At 51.6% G+C, this 15,045-nt stretch overlaps 1 protein-coding gene across 6 annotated transcripts in view; it reads left to right on the top strand.

Moving 5' to 3' along the window:
- Window positions 1–15,045, top strand: part of LOC110526723 (aryl-hydrocarbon receptor nuclear translocator 2) — a 111,021-nt gene that overhangs the window by 49,729 nt on the left and 46,247 nt on the right. For all 6 annotated transcript variants that reach the window (XM_036981220.1, XM_036981217.1, XM_036981216.1 and 3 more), the window contains 2 exons: window positions 98–232; window positions 3,439–3,513. In XM_036981220.1, coding sequence (XP_036837115.1) covers window positions 98–232; window positions 3,439–3,513 — 210 coding nt within the window. The remainder of the gene's footprint in view (window positions 1–97; window positions 233–3,438; window positions 3,514–15,045) is intronic.

Here is a 15,045-nt window from a genome sequence, read left to right as displayed (position 1 = left end):
TTCATCCTTTAATCTCTCTCACATATATCTAACTCTCTGGTCCCTTCATCCTTTAATCTCTCTCACATATATCTAACTAACCCCTCTCATCTCCTAGGTGACCAGTTCTCCCGTTTCCATGGATATGAACGGCCTGACGGTTCCCACGGAGTTCCTGTCGCGCCACAACTCCGACGGCATCATCACTTTCGTGGACCCGCGGTGCATCAACGTGATTGGATACCAGCCTCAGGTTGGTTCCTCCCCCTACTTATCACAATCAGGGTCACATTTAGTAGAGCACGATGATGCGAAACATTTAAAAAATTGTAACCGGAACAGCCTGTGATGCCACTCGTCAGAGTTCACAATAGAACCCCTGTGGTGAACTGGAGCCACTAATTCCATGCCCACTCATCACAAATGTTGAGATAATGTTGCAAAACAGCCTGTTTACCTGAAACGGTCTGCGAGGTCACATCAAAGCATTCTGCTATTTTATCAAGAGGAACATGTCTGTGGTCAGTAGACCTGTTAATAGGTGCCTTGCGAAAGTATTCGCCCCCCTTGAACTTTGCGACCTTTTGCCTCATTTCAGACTTCAAACATAAAGATATAAAACTGTATTTTTTTGTGAAGAATCAACAACACGTGGCACACAATCATGAAGTGGAACGACATTTATTGGATATTTCAAACTTTTTTAACAAATCAAAAACTGAAAAATTGCTAAATTATTCAGCCCCTTTACTTTCAGTGCAGCAAACTCTCTCCAGAAGTTCAGTGAGGATCTCTGAATGATCCAATGTTGACCTAAATGACTAATGATGATAAATACAATCCACCTGTGTGTAATCAAGTCTCCGTATAAATGCACCTGCACTGTGATAGTCTCAGAGGTCCGTTAAAAGCGCAGAGAGCATCATGAAGAACAAGGAACACACCAGGCAGGTCCGAGATACTGTTGCGAAGCAGTTTAAAGCCGGATTTGGATACAAAAAGATTTCCCAAGCTTTAAACATCCCAAGGAGCACTGTGCAAGCGATAATATTGAAATGGAAGGAGTATCAGACCACTGCAAATCTACCAAGACCTGGCCGTCCCTCTAAACTTTCAGCTCATACAAGGAGAAGACTGATCAGAGATGCAGCCAAGAGGCCCATGATCACTCTGGATGAACTGCAGAGATCTACAGCTGAGGTGGGAGACTCTGTCCATAGGACAACAATCAGTCAGTCGTATATTGCACAAATCTGGCCTTTATGGAAGAGTGGCAAGAAGAAAGCCATTTCTTAAAGATATCCATAAAAAGTGTTGTTTAAAGTTTGCCACAAGCCACCTGGGAGACACACCAAACATGTGGAAGAAGGTGCTCTGGTCAGATGAAACCAAAATTGAACTTTTTGGCGTAAAAGCAACACAGCTCATCACTCTGAACACACCATCCCCACTGTCAAACATGGTGGTGGCAGCATCATGGTTTGGGCCTGCTTTTCTTCAGCAGGGACAGGGAAGATGGTTAAAATTGATGGGAAGATGGATGGAGCCAAATACAGGACCATTCTGGAAGAAAACCTGATGGAGTCTGCAAAAGACCTGAAACTGGGACGGAGATTTGTCAACCAACAAGACAATGATCCAAAACATAAAGCAAAATCTACAATGGAATGGTTCAAAAATATACATATCCAGGTGTTAGAATGGCCAAGTCAAAGTCCAGACCTGAATCCAATCGAGAATCTGTGGAAAGAACTGAAAACTGCTGTTCACAAATGCTCTCCATCCAACCTCACTGAGCTCGAGCTGTTTTGCAAGGAGGAATGGGAAAAAATGTCAGTCTCTCGATGTGCAAAACTGATAGAGACATACCCCAAGCGACTTACAGCTGTAATCGCAGCAAAAGGTGGCGCTACAAAGTATTAACTTAAGGGGGCTGAATAATTTTGCACGCCCAATTTTTCAGTTTTTGATTTGTTAAAAAAGTTTGAAATATCCAATAAATGTTGTTCCACTTCATGATTGTGTCCCACTTGTTGTTGATTCTTCACAAAAAAATACAGTTTTATATCTTTATGTTTGAAGCCTGAAATGTGGCAAAAGGTCGCTAAGTTCAAGGGGGCCGAATACTTTCGCAAGGCACTGTAAGTTACAGTAAGGCCTTTTTAGATGACAATCCAACTGCAGCTCTTAAAGATGATGACTTACAAGTGTGTATATATATATACAGACAACTGTCTTAAGTTATTGTAAGTTATTTAAAGCTTCAATATCTTAAGATTGAAGTGTTGTCCATTTTCCCAGCCTGACTCTCAACAGGTCAGATGCTGGTAGAGACTGTAGAGTCTGTACTGTATAGAGCTACAGTGTAAAGAAAGCATTTACACAGTGTTTTTCCCAAGCGCTTGAATTGAACCTACACCAGAATACAGACCAACGTTTTAAACCTGACAGACTGTTGACCGATCGATCAATCCATTAAACATTTAGAGTTGGAAAAATTCTAATAACTTTCTCAACGTACCCCGATTTTCCTGGTTAATCCATCCTGATTCCCGGTCATTTACAGCTGGGATTTCAGGAAGGTCTGGGAATTTTGGTCAAATAGCGTTCTCTCGCAGTCCACCCCTCTCCTTTCCACACCGTTCACACTACAGAAACAGATTAGTGAAAGTGGGCCGATTAGGATGAGAAAGTGATCACTTGGCAGGATGGGAGTTTGTTTTGTGATTGATTTCCCTTGTTAATGTATAATTGTGTATGATTGTAGGATGTTTGCATTTCGCTACAAGCATTTCGTTACACTCGCATTAACATCTGCTAACCATGTGTATGTGACCAATAAAATGTGATTTATTTGTTTATAGGAGACCCCCCCCCCCCCCCCCCCCCCAAAATGGCACCCTATTCCTTACATCATGCACTACTTTTGTCCAGTGCCGTATGAGTCCTGGTCAAAAGTAGTGCACTAACAGGCCAAGGAATAGGGTGCCACTTGGGCCGCACACCACTCCATGACAGGAAGAATGATTTAAAGATGTATCACTGGCTCGGTCTCAATTCCTCTGCCCTCAATCTCCTCAGCTCCTTCTCAACCGTATTGGAGGAGAAGGTCCAAGGTCCCTCCCCTTAGACCTTTTTCTGCAATGAGAAAGAGCCTGGGAGATCGGATGCAAGGAATGGAAGAAAGATGAATTGAGAAAGGCCATTGACTCAAGTCCAAGGGTCTGAATGATGTATGATCTGTATGGCCTGTTGTCCTAACTCAGGCAGAGGAAGCCTAGTCCTGGACTAAAAGGCATTGTCAATAAAGAATCTCCATTGTAAACATTTTTTTTTGTCCAGGAATTTGACAAAGTTTCAAAATTAATATATTGAACTTGTATTTCATGATTTGAAATTGACCTGAAGTGTGTAGTTGTATTAATTTGTGTGTATTTATTGTGTCATTGTCTCGTGTAGGATCTGTTGGGGAAAGACATCCTGGAGTTCTGTCACCCAGAGGACCAGAGTCACCTGAGAGAGAGCTTTCAACAGGTACGGAGAGGTGGAGGAGGGACGAAGGGAGGGTGGAGGTATGAGGAAGAGTTCTGTCACTCAGAGGACTACAGAGAGACCTCTTGAGATATCTTTCTACAGGTACTATACCACCAGAGGGAGAGGAGAGGAGAGGAGAGGAGAGGAGAGGAGAGGAGAGGAGAGGAGAGGAGAGGAGAGGAGAGGAGAGGAGAGGAGGAGTAGAAGAAAAGGATGGGGTGATAACAGAAGGACATGATGATCAGAGGAGAGAATAGGAGTGACAGAGGATGGGTAGAGGAGAGAATAGGACTGGCAGTGGAGAGAGAGGAGAGAATAGGAGTGACAGAGGACGGGTAGAGGAGAGAATAGGAGTGACAGAGGATGGGTGGAGGAGAGAATAGGAGTGACAGAGGATGGGTGGAGGAGAGAATAGGAGTGACAGAGGATGGGTGGAGGACAGAATAGGAGTGACAGAGGATGGGTAGAGGAGAGAATAGGACTGGCAGTGGAGAGAATAGGAGTGACAGAGGATGGGTGGAGGAGAGAATAGGAGTGACAGAGGATGGGTGGAGGAGAGAAAAAGAGTGACAGAGGATGGGTGGAGGACAGAATAGGAGTGACAGAGGATGGGTGGAGGAGAGAATAGTAGTGACAGAGGATGGGTGGAGGAGAGAATAGTAGTGACAGAGGATGGGTGGAGGAGAGAATAGGAGTGACAGAGGATGGGTGGAGGAGAGAATAGTAGTGACAGAGGATGGGTGGAGGAGAGAAAAAGAGTGACAGAGGATGGGTGGAGGAGAGAATAGGAGTGACAGAGGATGGGTGGAGGAGAGAATAGGAGTGACAGAGGATGGGTGGAGGAGAGAATAGTAGTGACAGAGGATGGGTGGAGGAGAGAATAGGAGTGACAGAGGATGGGTGGAGGAGAGAATAGGAGTGACAGAGGATGGGTGGAGGAGAGAATAGGAGTGACAGAGGATGGGTGGAGGAGAGAAAAGGAGTGACAGAGGATGGGTGGAGGAGAGAATAGGAGTGACAGAGGATGGGTGGAGGAGAGAATAGGAGTGACAGAGGATGGGTGGAGGAGAGAAAAGGAGTGACAGAGGATGGGTGGAGGAGAGAATAGGAGTGACAGAGGATGGGCAGTATACCGTATACTGGGGTAGCCACGGGATGGTTTTTCAATACAGTCAATAGCATTGAAACAATTTCTTTGAAGTTTTTCAATACATTTTATTTTTTGAAGCTACTTTTGAAGTAAATACCTGCAGTCAACTATTGCAATATGTTAGGCGATAAAGTGGACTGCGTTCTTCATTTCACCTGTCACATTATTTTACATCATGAAGCTTACCGTAGTTCCCCAGAACAGTTGAGCCAGTCACATGTTTGTAAATAGCACAACGGGAGAAAGCAGGAGCAAGTGATTCCAGCTGTGTATTGACTGGGGTCGCATTGTCTTTCAATATAAAAGTGATCAGTGTCAGCAGTTGATGTTACTCTTCAACCCCAAAGCAAATCAAGGGGAGAAACAGGTTTATTCAAAGAGAACAAATGAAGTTGTTATGCTAGGAAGTAAATGGTAGATGTTCATTCTTCCCTGTCATCAGTGATTCTCCACAGAGCAAAGAGACAAGATGTAATTTATAACCCAACCCGTAGCCTGTGGTTGACCAATTTAGAATTCATAGCAGTAAAATTGGGCCAATGGTCAAATAACAAGTATCCTGTTTCAGGCTCAATGAATAGTCCATTTGGACCAATGAGAACTTGCCACATGTAGCTAGCTATAAGTCCAGGACTGAAACCCCTACAAAGATTCTGAACAGATGTTGAACTGAAAAACAACTATTACCATTGATCGTTAATTCCCTATTGACTTTTAGTCCTCAGCGTTTGTGTATTTTCTTAAAATATCATTACATCAGGGACTTGCAACTATAGTTTTGGCAGAAAATAGCTTCATTTTCATCAGTTGACAACGGAAGTGCTATTTGGCTGGCAGCCACACAAGTAAATGAGCTTACAATGAACAACAGAGAAGTTTAATTACGCTGTCTGGCAGTAAAACCTTTGTCTTCCTGTCACACGCCAGTGGTTCCACTCAGGTCCTCTCCTGACCCTGTCACCCTGAGGTGAAACGGGAGGCACTCTTTAATTAAACACCAGTAGTCCGTCATTATGGTTGAATTAGACTGAGTAGAACCAACAACCCGTTAGAACAGACAGTCTGTTAGAACAGACAGCCCATGTCCACTACTCCTGACCCGGGCCCATGTCCACTACTCCTGACCAGGGCCCATGTCCACTACTCCTGACCAGGGCCCATGTCCACTACTCCTGACCCGGGCCCATGTCCACTACTCCTGACCCGGGCCCATGTCCACTACTCCTGACCCGGGCCCATGTCCACTACTCCTGACCCGGGCCCATGTCCACTACTCCTGACCAGGGCCCATGTCCACTACTCCTGACCAGGGCCCATGTCCACTACTCCTGACCCGGGCCCATGTCCACTACTCCTGACCAGGGCCCATGTCCACTACTCCTGACCAGGGAACATGTCCACTACTCCTGACCCGGGCCCATGTCCACTACTCCTGACCCGGGCCCATGTCCACTACTCCTGACCAGGGCCCATGTCCACTACTCCTGACCAGGGAACATGTCCACTACTCCTGACCCGGGCCCATGTCCACTACTCCTGACCAGGGCCCATGTCCACTACTCCTGTCCAGGGCCCATGTCCACTACTCCTGACCAGGGCCCATGTCCACTACTCCTGTCCAGGGCCCATGTCCACTACTCCTGACCCTGTCACCCTGAGGTGAAACGGGAGGCACTCTTTAATTAAACACCAGTAGTCCGTCATTATGGTTGAATTAGACTGAGTAGAACCAACAACCTGTTAGAACAGACAGTCTGTTAGAACAGACAGCCCATGTCCACTACTCCTGACCCGGGCCCATGTCCACTACTTCAGACCAGGGCCCATGTCCACTACTCCTGACCAGGGCCCATGTCCACTACTCCTGACCAGGGCCCATGTCCACTACTCCTGACCCGGGCCCATGTCCACTACTCCTGACCAGGGCCCATGTCCACTACTCCTGACCAGGGCCCATGTCCACTACTCCTGACCAGGGTCCATGTTCACTACTCCTGACCCGGGCCCATGTCCACTACTCCTGACCAGGGTCCATGTTCACTACTCCTGACCAGGGCCCATGTCCACTACTCCTGACCAGGGTCCATGTCCACTACTTCTGTCCAGGGCCCATGTCCACTACTCCTGACCCGGGCCCATGTCCACTACTTCTGATCCGGGCCCATGTTCACTACTCCTGACCAGGGCCCATGTCCACTACTCCTGACCCGGGCCCATGTCCACTACTCCTGACCAGGGCCCATGTTCACTACTCCTGACCCGGGCCCATGTCCACTACTCCTGACCAGGGCCCATGTCCACTACTCCTGACCAGGGCCCATGTCCACTACTCCTGACCCGGGCCCATGTCCACTACTCCTGACCAGGGCCCATGTCCACTACTCCTGACCCGGGCCCATGTCCACTACTCCTGACCCGGGCCCATGTCCACTACTCCTGACCAGGGCCCATGTTCACTACTTCTGTCCAGGGCCCATGTCCACTACTCCTGACCAGGGCCCATGTCCACTACTCCTGACCCGGGCCCATGTCCACTACTCCTGACCAGGGCCCATGTCCACTACTCCTGACCAGGGCCCATGTCCACTACTCCTGACCAGGGCCCATGTCCACTACTCCTGACCCGGGCCCATGTCCACTACTCCTGACCAGGGCCCATGTCCACTACTCCTGACCAGGGCCCATGTCCACTACTCCTGACCAGGGCCCATGTCCACTACTCCTGACCCGGGCCCATGTCCACTACTCCTGACCCGGGCCCATGTTCACTACTTCTGTCCAGGGCCCATGTCCACTACTCCTGACCCGGGCCCATGTCCACTACTCCTGACCCGGGCCCATGTCCACTACTCTTGACCAGGGCCCATGTTCACTACTCCTGACCAGGGCCCATGTCCACTACTCTTGACCAGGGCCCATGTCCACTACTCCTGACCCGGGCCCATGTCCACTACTCCTGACCCGGGCCCATGTCCACTACTCCTGACCAGGGCCCATGTCCACTACTCCTGACCAGGGCCCATGTCCACTACTCCTGACCCGGGCCCATGTCCACTACTCCTGACCCGGGCCCATGTTCACTACTCCTGACCAGGGCCCATGTCCACTACTCCTGACCAGTGCCCATGTCCACTACTCCTGACCCGGGCCCATGTCCACTACTCCTGACCCGGGCCCATGTTCACTACTCCTGACCAGGGCCCATGTCCACTACTCCTGACCAGGGCCCATGTCCACTACTCCTGTCCAGGGCCCATGTTCACTACTCCTGACCAGGGCCCATGTCCACTACTCCTGTCCAGGGTCCATGTCCACTACTCCTGACCAGGGCCCATGTCCACTACTCCTGACCCGGGCCCATGTCCACTACTCCTGACCAGGGAACATGTCCACTACTCCTGACCCGGGCCCATGTCCACTACTCCTGACCAGGGTCCATGTCCACTACTCCTGACCAGGGCCCATGTCCACTACTTCTGACCCGGGCCCATGTCCACTACTCCTGACCAGGGCCCATGTCCACTACTCCTGACCAGGGCCCATGTCCACTACTCCTGACCAGGGCCCATGTCCACTACTCCTGACCCGGGCCCATGTCCACTACTCCTGACCAGGGCCCATGTCCACTACTCCTGACCAGGGCCCATGTTCACTACTCCTGACCAGGGCCCATGTCCACTACTCCTGACCCGGGCCCATGTCCACTACTCCTGACCAGGGCCCATGTCCACTACTCCTGACCAGGGCCCATGTCCACTACTCCTGACCCGGGCCCATGTCCACTACTCCTGACCAGGGCCCATGTCCACTACTCCTGACCAGGGCCCATGTTCACTACTCCTGACCAGGGCCCATGTCCACTACTCCTGTCCAGGGCCCATGTTCACTACTTCTGTCCAGGGCCCATGTTCACTACTTTGACCAGGGCCCATGTCCACTACTCCTGACCCGGGCCCATGTTCACTACTTCTGACCAGGGCCCATGTTCACTACTTTGACCAGGGCCCATGTCCACTACTCCTGACCCGGGCCCATGTCCACTACTCCTGACCAGGGCCCATGTTCACTACTTCTGTCCAGGGCCCATGTCCACTACTCCTGTCCAGGGCCCATGTTCACTACTCCTGACCAGGGCCCATGTCCACTACTCCTGTCCAGGGTCCATGTCCACTACTCCTGACCAGGGCCCATGTCCACTACTCCTGACCCGGGCCCATGTCCACTACTCCTGACCAGGGAACATGTCCACTACTCCTGACCCGGGCCCATGTCCACTACTCCTGACCAGGGTCCATGTCCACTACTCCTGACCAGGGCCCATGTCCACTACTTCTGACCCGGGCCCATGTCCACTACTCCTGACCAGGGCCCATGTCCACTACTCCTGACCAGGGCCCATGTCCACTACTCCTGACCAGGGCCCATGTCCACTACTCCTGACCCGGGCCCATGTCCACTACTCCTGACCAGGGCCCATGTCCACTACTCCTGACCAGGGCCCATGTTCACTACTCCTGACCAGGGCCCATGTCCACTACTCCTGACCCGGGCCCATGTCCACTACTCCTGACCAGGGCCCATGTCCACTACTCCTGACCAGGGCCCATGTCCACTACTCCTGACCAGGGCCCATGTCCACTACTCCTGACCCGGGCCCATGTCCACTACTCCTGACCAGGGCCCATGTCCACTACTCCTGACCAGGGCCCATGTTCACTACTCCTGACCAGGGCCCATGTCCACTACTCCTGTCCAGGGCCCATGTTCACTACTTCTGTCCAGGGCCCATGTTCACTACTTTGACCAGGGCCCATGTCCACTACTCCTGACCCGGGCCCATGTTCACTACTTCTGACCAGGGCCCATGTTCACTACTTTGACCAGGGCCCATGTCCACTACTCCTGACCCGGGCCCATGTCCACTACTCCTGACCAGGGCCCATGTTCACTACTTCTGTCCAGGGCCCATGTTCACTACTCCTGACCCGGGCCCATGTCCACTACTCCTGACCAGGGCCCATGTTCACTACTTCTGACCAGGGCCCATGTCCACTACTCCTGACCCGGGCCCATGTCCACTACTCCTGACCCGGGCCCATGTCCACTACTCCTGACCCGGGCCCATGTCCACTACTCCTGACCAGGGCCCATGTCCACTACTCCTGACCAGGGCCCATGTCCACTACTTCTGACCAGGGCCCATGTTCACTACTCCTGACCAGGGCCCATGTTCACTACTTCTGACCAGGGCCCATGTCCACTACTTCAGACCAGGGTCCATGTCCACTACTTCTGACCAGGGCCCATGTCCACTACTTCAGACCAGGGTCCATGTCCACTACTTCTGACCAGGGCCCATGTCCACTACTTCAGACCAGGGTCCATGTTCACTACTCCTGACCAGGGCCCATGTCCACTACTTCAGACCAGGGTCCATGTCCACTACTTCTGACCAGGGCCCATGTCCACTACTCCTGTCCAGGGCCCATGTTCACTACTCCTGACCTGGGCCCATGTCCACTACTCCTGACCCGGGCCCATGTCCACTACTTCAGACCAGGGTCCATGTCCACTACTTCTGACCAGGGCCCATGTCCACTACTTCTGTCCAGGGCCCATGTTCACTACTTCTGACCAGGGCCCATGTTCACTACTTTGACCAGGGCCCATGTCCACTACTCCTGACCACGGTCCATGTTCACTACTCCTGACCAGGGTCCATGTTCACTACTTCTGTCCAGGGCCCATGTTCACTACTTCTGTCCAGGGCCCATGTTCACTACTTCTGTCCAGGGCCCATGTTCACTACTTTGACCAGGGCCCATGTTCACTACTTCTGTCCAGGGCCCATGTTTACTACTTCTGTCCAGGGCCCATGTTCACTACTTCTGTCCAGGGCCCATGTTCACTACTTCTGTCCAGGGCCCATGTTCACTACTTCTGTCCAGGGCCCATGTTTACTACTTCTGTCCAGGGCCCATGTTCACTACTTCTGTCCAGGGCCCATGTTCACTACTTCTGACCAGGGCCCATGTTCACTACTTTGACCAGGGCCCATGTCCACTACTCCTGACCACGGTCCATGTTCACTACTCCTGACCAGGGTCCATGTTCACTACTTCTGTCCAGGGCCCATGTTCACTACTTCTGTCCAGGGCCCATGTTCACTACTTCTGTCCAGGGCCCATGTTCACTACTTTGACCAGGGCCCATGTTCACTACTTCTGTCCAGGGCCCATGTTCACTACTTCTGTCCAGGGCCCATGTTCACTACTTCTCACCAGGGCCCATGTTCACTACTTTGACCAGGGCCCTTGTCCACTACTCCTGACCAGGGTCCATGTTCACTACTCCTGACCAGGGTCCATGTTCACTACTTCTGTCCAGGGCCCATGTTCACTACTTCTGTCCAGGGCCCATGTTCACTACTTCTGTCCAGGGCCCATGTTCACTACTTCTGACCAGGGCCCATGTCCACTACTCCTGACCAGGGCCCATGTCCGCTACTCCTGACCAGGGCCCATGTCCACTACTCCTGACCAGGGCCCATGTCCACTACTCCTGACCAGGGCCCATGTCCACTACTTCTGACCAGGGCCCATGTCCACTACTCCTGTCCAGGGCCCATGTTCACTACTTCTGTCCAGGGCCCATGTTTACTACTTCTGTCCAGGGCCCATGTTCACTACTTTGACCAGGGCCCATGTTCACTACTTCTGTCCAGGGCCCATGTTCACTACTTCTGTCCAGGGCCCATGTTCACTACTTCTGACCAGGGCCCATGTTCACTACTTTGACCAGGGCCCATGTCCACTACTCCTGACCAGGGTCCATGTTCACTACTCCTGACCAGGGTCCATGTTCACTACTTCTGTCCAGGGCCCATGTTCACTACTTCTGTCCAGGGCCCATGTTCACTACTTCTGTCCAGGGCCCATGTTCACTACTTCTGACCCGGGCCCATGTTCACTACTTCTGACCCGGGCCCATGTCCACTACTTCTGACCCGGGCCCATGTCCACTACTTCTGACCCGGGCCCATGTCCACTACTTCTGACCCGGGCCCATGTCCACTACTTCTGACCCGGGCCCATGTCCACTACTTCTGACCCGGGCCCATGTCCACTACTCCTGTCCAGGGCCCATGTCCACTACTTCAGACCAGGGCCCATGTCCACTACTTCAGACCAGGGCCCATGTCCACTACTTCTGACCAGGTCCCATGTCCACAACTCCTGACCAGGGTCCATGTTCACTACTCCTGACATGGGCCCATGTTCACTACTTCTGATCCGGGCCCATGTTCACTACTTTTGACCAGGGCCCATGTCCACTACTCCTGACCAGGGCCCATGTCCACTACTCCTGACCAGGGCCCATGTCCACTACTCCTGACCAGGGCCCATGTTCACTACTCCTGACCCGGGCCCATGTCCACTACTTCTGACCAGGGCCCATGTCCACTACTCCTGACCAGGGTCCATGTCCACTACTTCTGACCCGGGCCCATGGGGAGAACCTGGGAAATTGGGGAAAGTTACTAAAAGTTACTTTTCCAACCCTAGACTAACCTGTAAATGAAGCTATCAGAAACATGCTCTTTCTCAGGGGGGAGTTTCCACCAAACCATCAAGATCATATTTAGCATTGAGAACATTGTTCATCCATTACCTACCGATGGACTTAATAAGATTCTAAAAGACACTCAATAACCCACCTGGGGAATTAATGGTCATAAATCCAGTGCCTTCGTCTGCCTAGTCTAAAGCCTGGAGCCATGCCAAGGACTGGCAGACAGGCCAATACTATTGGCCAATCTGTAATGGTTTAAGATGTGCTCTGTCAGCGGCTGACAGGAACACACTGCAGGGTCCTGTTCAGAAGGATGAAACGTTCACAACGTCGCGGATAGAAATGCAAGGAGTAGAGCGAACCCTATTGCCTAATCCTAATAAACTGGACTGACGGATCTGTTCTACATGATATATTTCTATCTGAGCGCCCAGGTGTGTGTCCTCTGCGTTGCGGTTCAGCGTGTCTGCCAGGGGAGTGCCGTGTACTGAACACCAGCAATGAGGTGAAAGGTGAAATATCAACGTGTATGTGTGAGAGAGAGACTATCCTTGAGGAATGTTTTGTTAGGGCAATATTATTTTACATTCCTTCCAGGGAACAGAAACCCCACACACACTTACCTTTCTGACACACACACACACACATACAGAGAGACAGACAGGTAGCGACAGACAGACAGATAGGTAGCGACAGACAGACACAGGTAGTGCCAGACAGACATACAGACAGACATGTAGCGACAGACAGACTGATAGGTAGTGCCAGACAGACAAACACATGTAGTGCCAGACAGGTAGCGCCAGACAGACAGACACAGGTAGCGCCAGACAGGTAACGCCAGACAGGTAGCGCCAGACAGACAGACAGGTAGCGACAGACAGGCAGACACAGGTAGTGCCAGACAGGTAGCGCCAGACAGACAGACACACAGGTAGCGCCAGACAGACAGACACACAGGTAGCGCCAGACAGACAGACACACAGGTAGCGCCAGACAAACAGACACACAGGTAGCGCCAGACAGACAGACACACAGGTACCACCAGACAGACAAACACACAGGTAGCGCCAGACAGACAGACACACAGGTAGCGCCAGACAGACAGACACACAGTTAGCGCCAGACAGACAGACACACAGTTAGCACCAGACAGACAGACATGTAGCGCCAGACAGACACACAGGTAGCGACAGACAGACATAGGTAGCGCGAGAGAGACGGACAGACACAGGTAGCGCGAGAGAGACGGACAGACACAGGTAGCGCGAGAGAGACGGACAGACACAGGTAGCGCGAGAGAGACGGACAGACACAGGTAGCGCGAGAGAGACGGACAGACATAGGTAGCGCGACAGAGATGCAGATAGCGAGACAGACGGACAGGTAAAGGGACAGGTAGAGAGAGCGAGACGGACAGGTAGAGAGACAGGCGGACAGGTAATGGGACAGGTAGAGAGACAGACGGACAGGTAAAGGGACAGGTAGAGAGAGCGAGATGGACAGGTAGAGAGACAGACGGACAGGTAAAGTGACAGGTAGAGAGAGCGAGACGGACAGATAGAGAGACAGGCGGACAGGTAAAGGGACAGGTAGAGAGAGACGGACAAGTCAAGAAACAGGTAGAGAGAGCGAGACGGACAGGTAGAGAGACAGGCGGACAGGTAGAGAGACAGGCGGACAGGTAAAGGGACAGGTAGAGAGAGACGGACAAGTCAAGGGACAGGTAGAGAGACAGACGGACAGGTAGAGAGACAGGCGGACAGGTAGAGAGACAGGCGGACAGGTAGAGAGACAGGCGGACAGGTAAAGGGACAGGTTAGAGATAGAGACGGACAAGTAAAGGGACAGGTAGAGAGAGAGAGAGGGAGAGATGGACAGGTAAAGGGACAGGTAGAGATAGAGACGGACAAGTAAAGGGACCGGTAGAGAGAGAGAGGGAGAGATGGACAGGTAAACGGACAGGTAGAGATAGAGACGGACAAGTAAAGGGACCGGAAGAGAGACAGGTAAAGGGACAGGTAGAGAGACAGTTAAAGGGACAGGTAGAGAGACAGGTAAAGGGACAGGTAGAGAGAGAGACGGACAGGTAAAGGGACAGGTTAGAGAGAGGGAGAGACGGACAGGTAAAGGGACAGGTAGAGAGAGACGCTGGTACCTTTGTGTTCAGGTATTGACAGTCCAATAGCTTTGGCGTGTCAGCTTTGATTGGTTTGTATGCGATTGACTTTTGTGCAACACAGTTTTTTGGCAGAAAACCATTTTTGTTTTCCCAACCTACTGACTGTTAATTCATTTAAAATCCTCAGAGGCAGGTAATGACATACACACACACACACACACACACACACACACACACACACACACACACACACACACACACACACACACACACACACACACACACACACACACACACGCGTAGCGTGTAGGAACCACTCCAGCTCAGGTAATGAAAGATTGAGAGATACAGATAAGGGTTGTAAGTATTTTTCACTCAAATGCACTTCGTTCTCTTGCACACCATCTCTACCTTGCTCCCTATCTCTCTCCCCTCTCTCCTGCTCTCTTTCTCTCCCTTCCCCTCACCTCCTCTCTCTCTCTCCCCTCTCTCCTGCTCTCTTTCTCTCCCTTCCCCTCACCTCCTCTCTCTCTCTACCCTCTCTCCTGCTCTCTTTCTCTCCCTTCCCCTCACCTCCTCTCTCTCTCTCCCCTCTCTCCTGCTCTCTTTCTCTCCCTTCCCCTCACCTCCTCTCTCTCTCTCCCCTCTCTCCTGCTCTCTTTCTCTCCCTTCCCCTCACCTCCTCTCT

This window comes from Oncorhynchus mykiss, chromosome 6 (genome assembly GCF_013265735.2).
Source record: "Oncorhynchus mykiss isolate Arlee chromosome 6, USDA_OmykA_1.1, whole genome shotgun sequence".
In the NCBI taxonomy this organism is placed as follows: Eukaryota; Metazoa; Chordata; class Actinopteri; order Salmoniformes; family Salmonidae; genus Oncorhynchus; species Oncorhynchus mykiss.
This window is presented reverse-complemented; position numbering and strand designations above follow the sequence as displayed.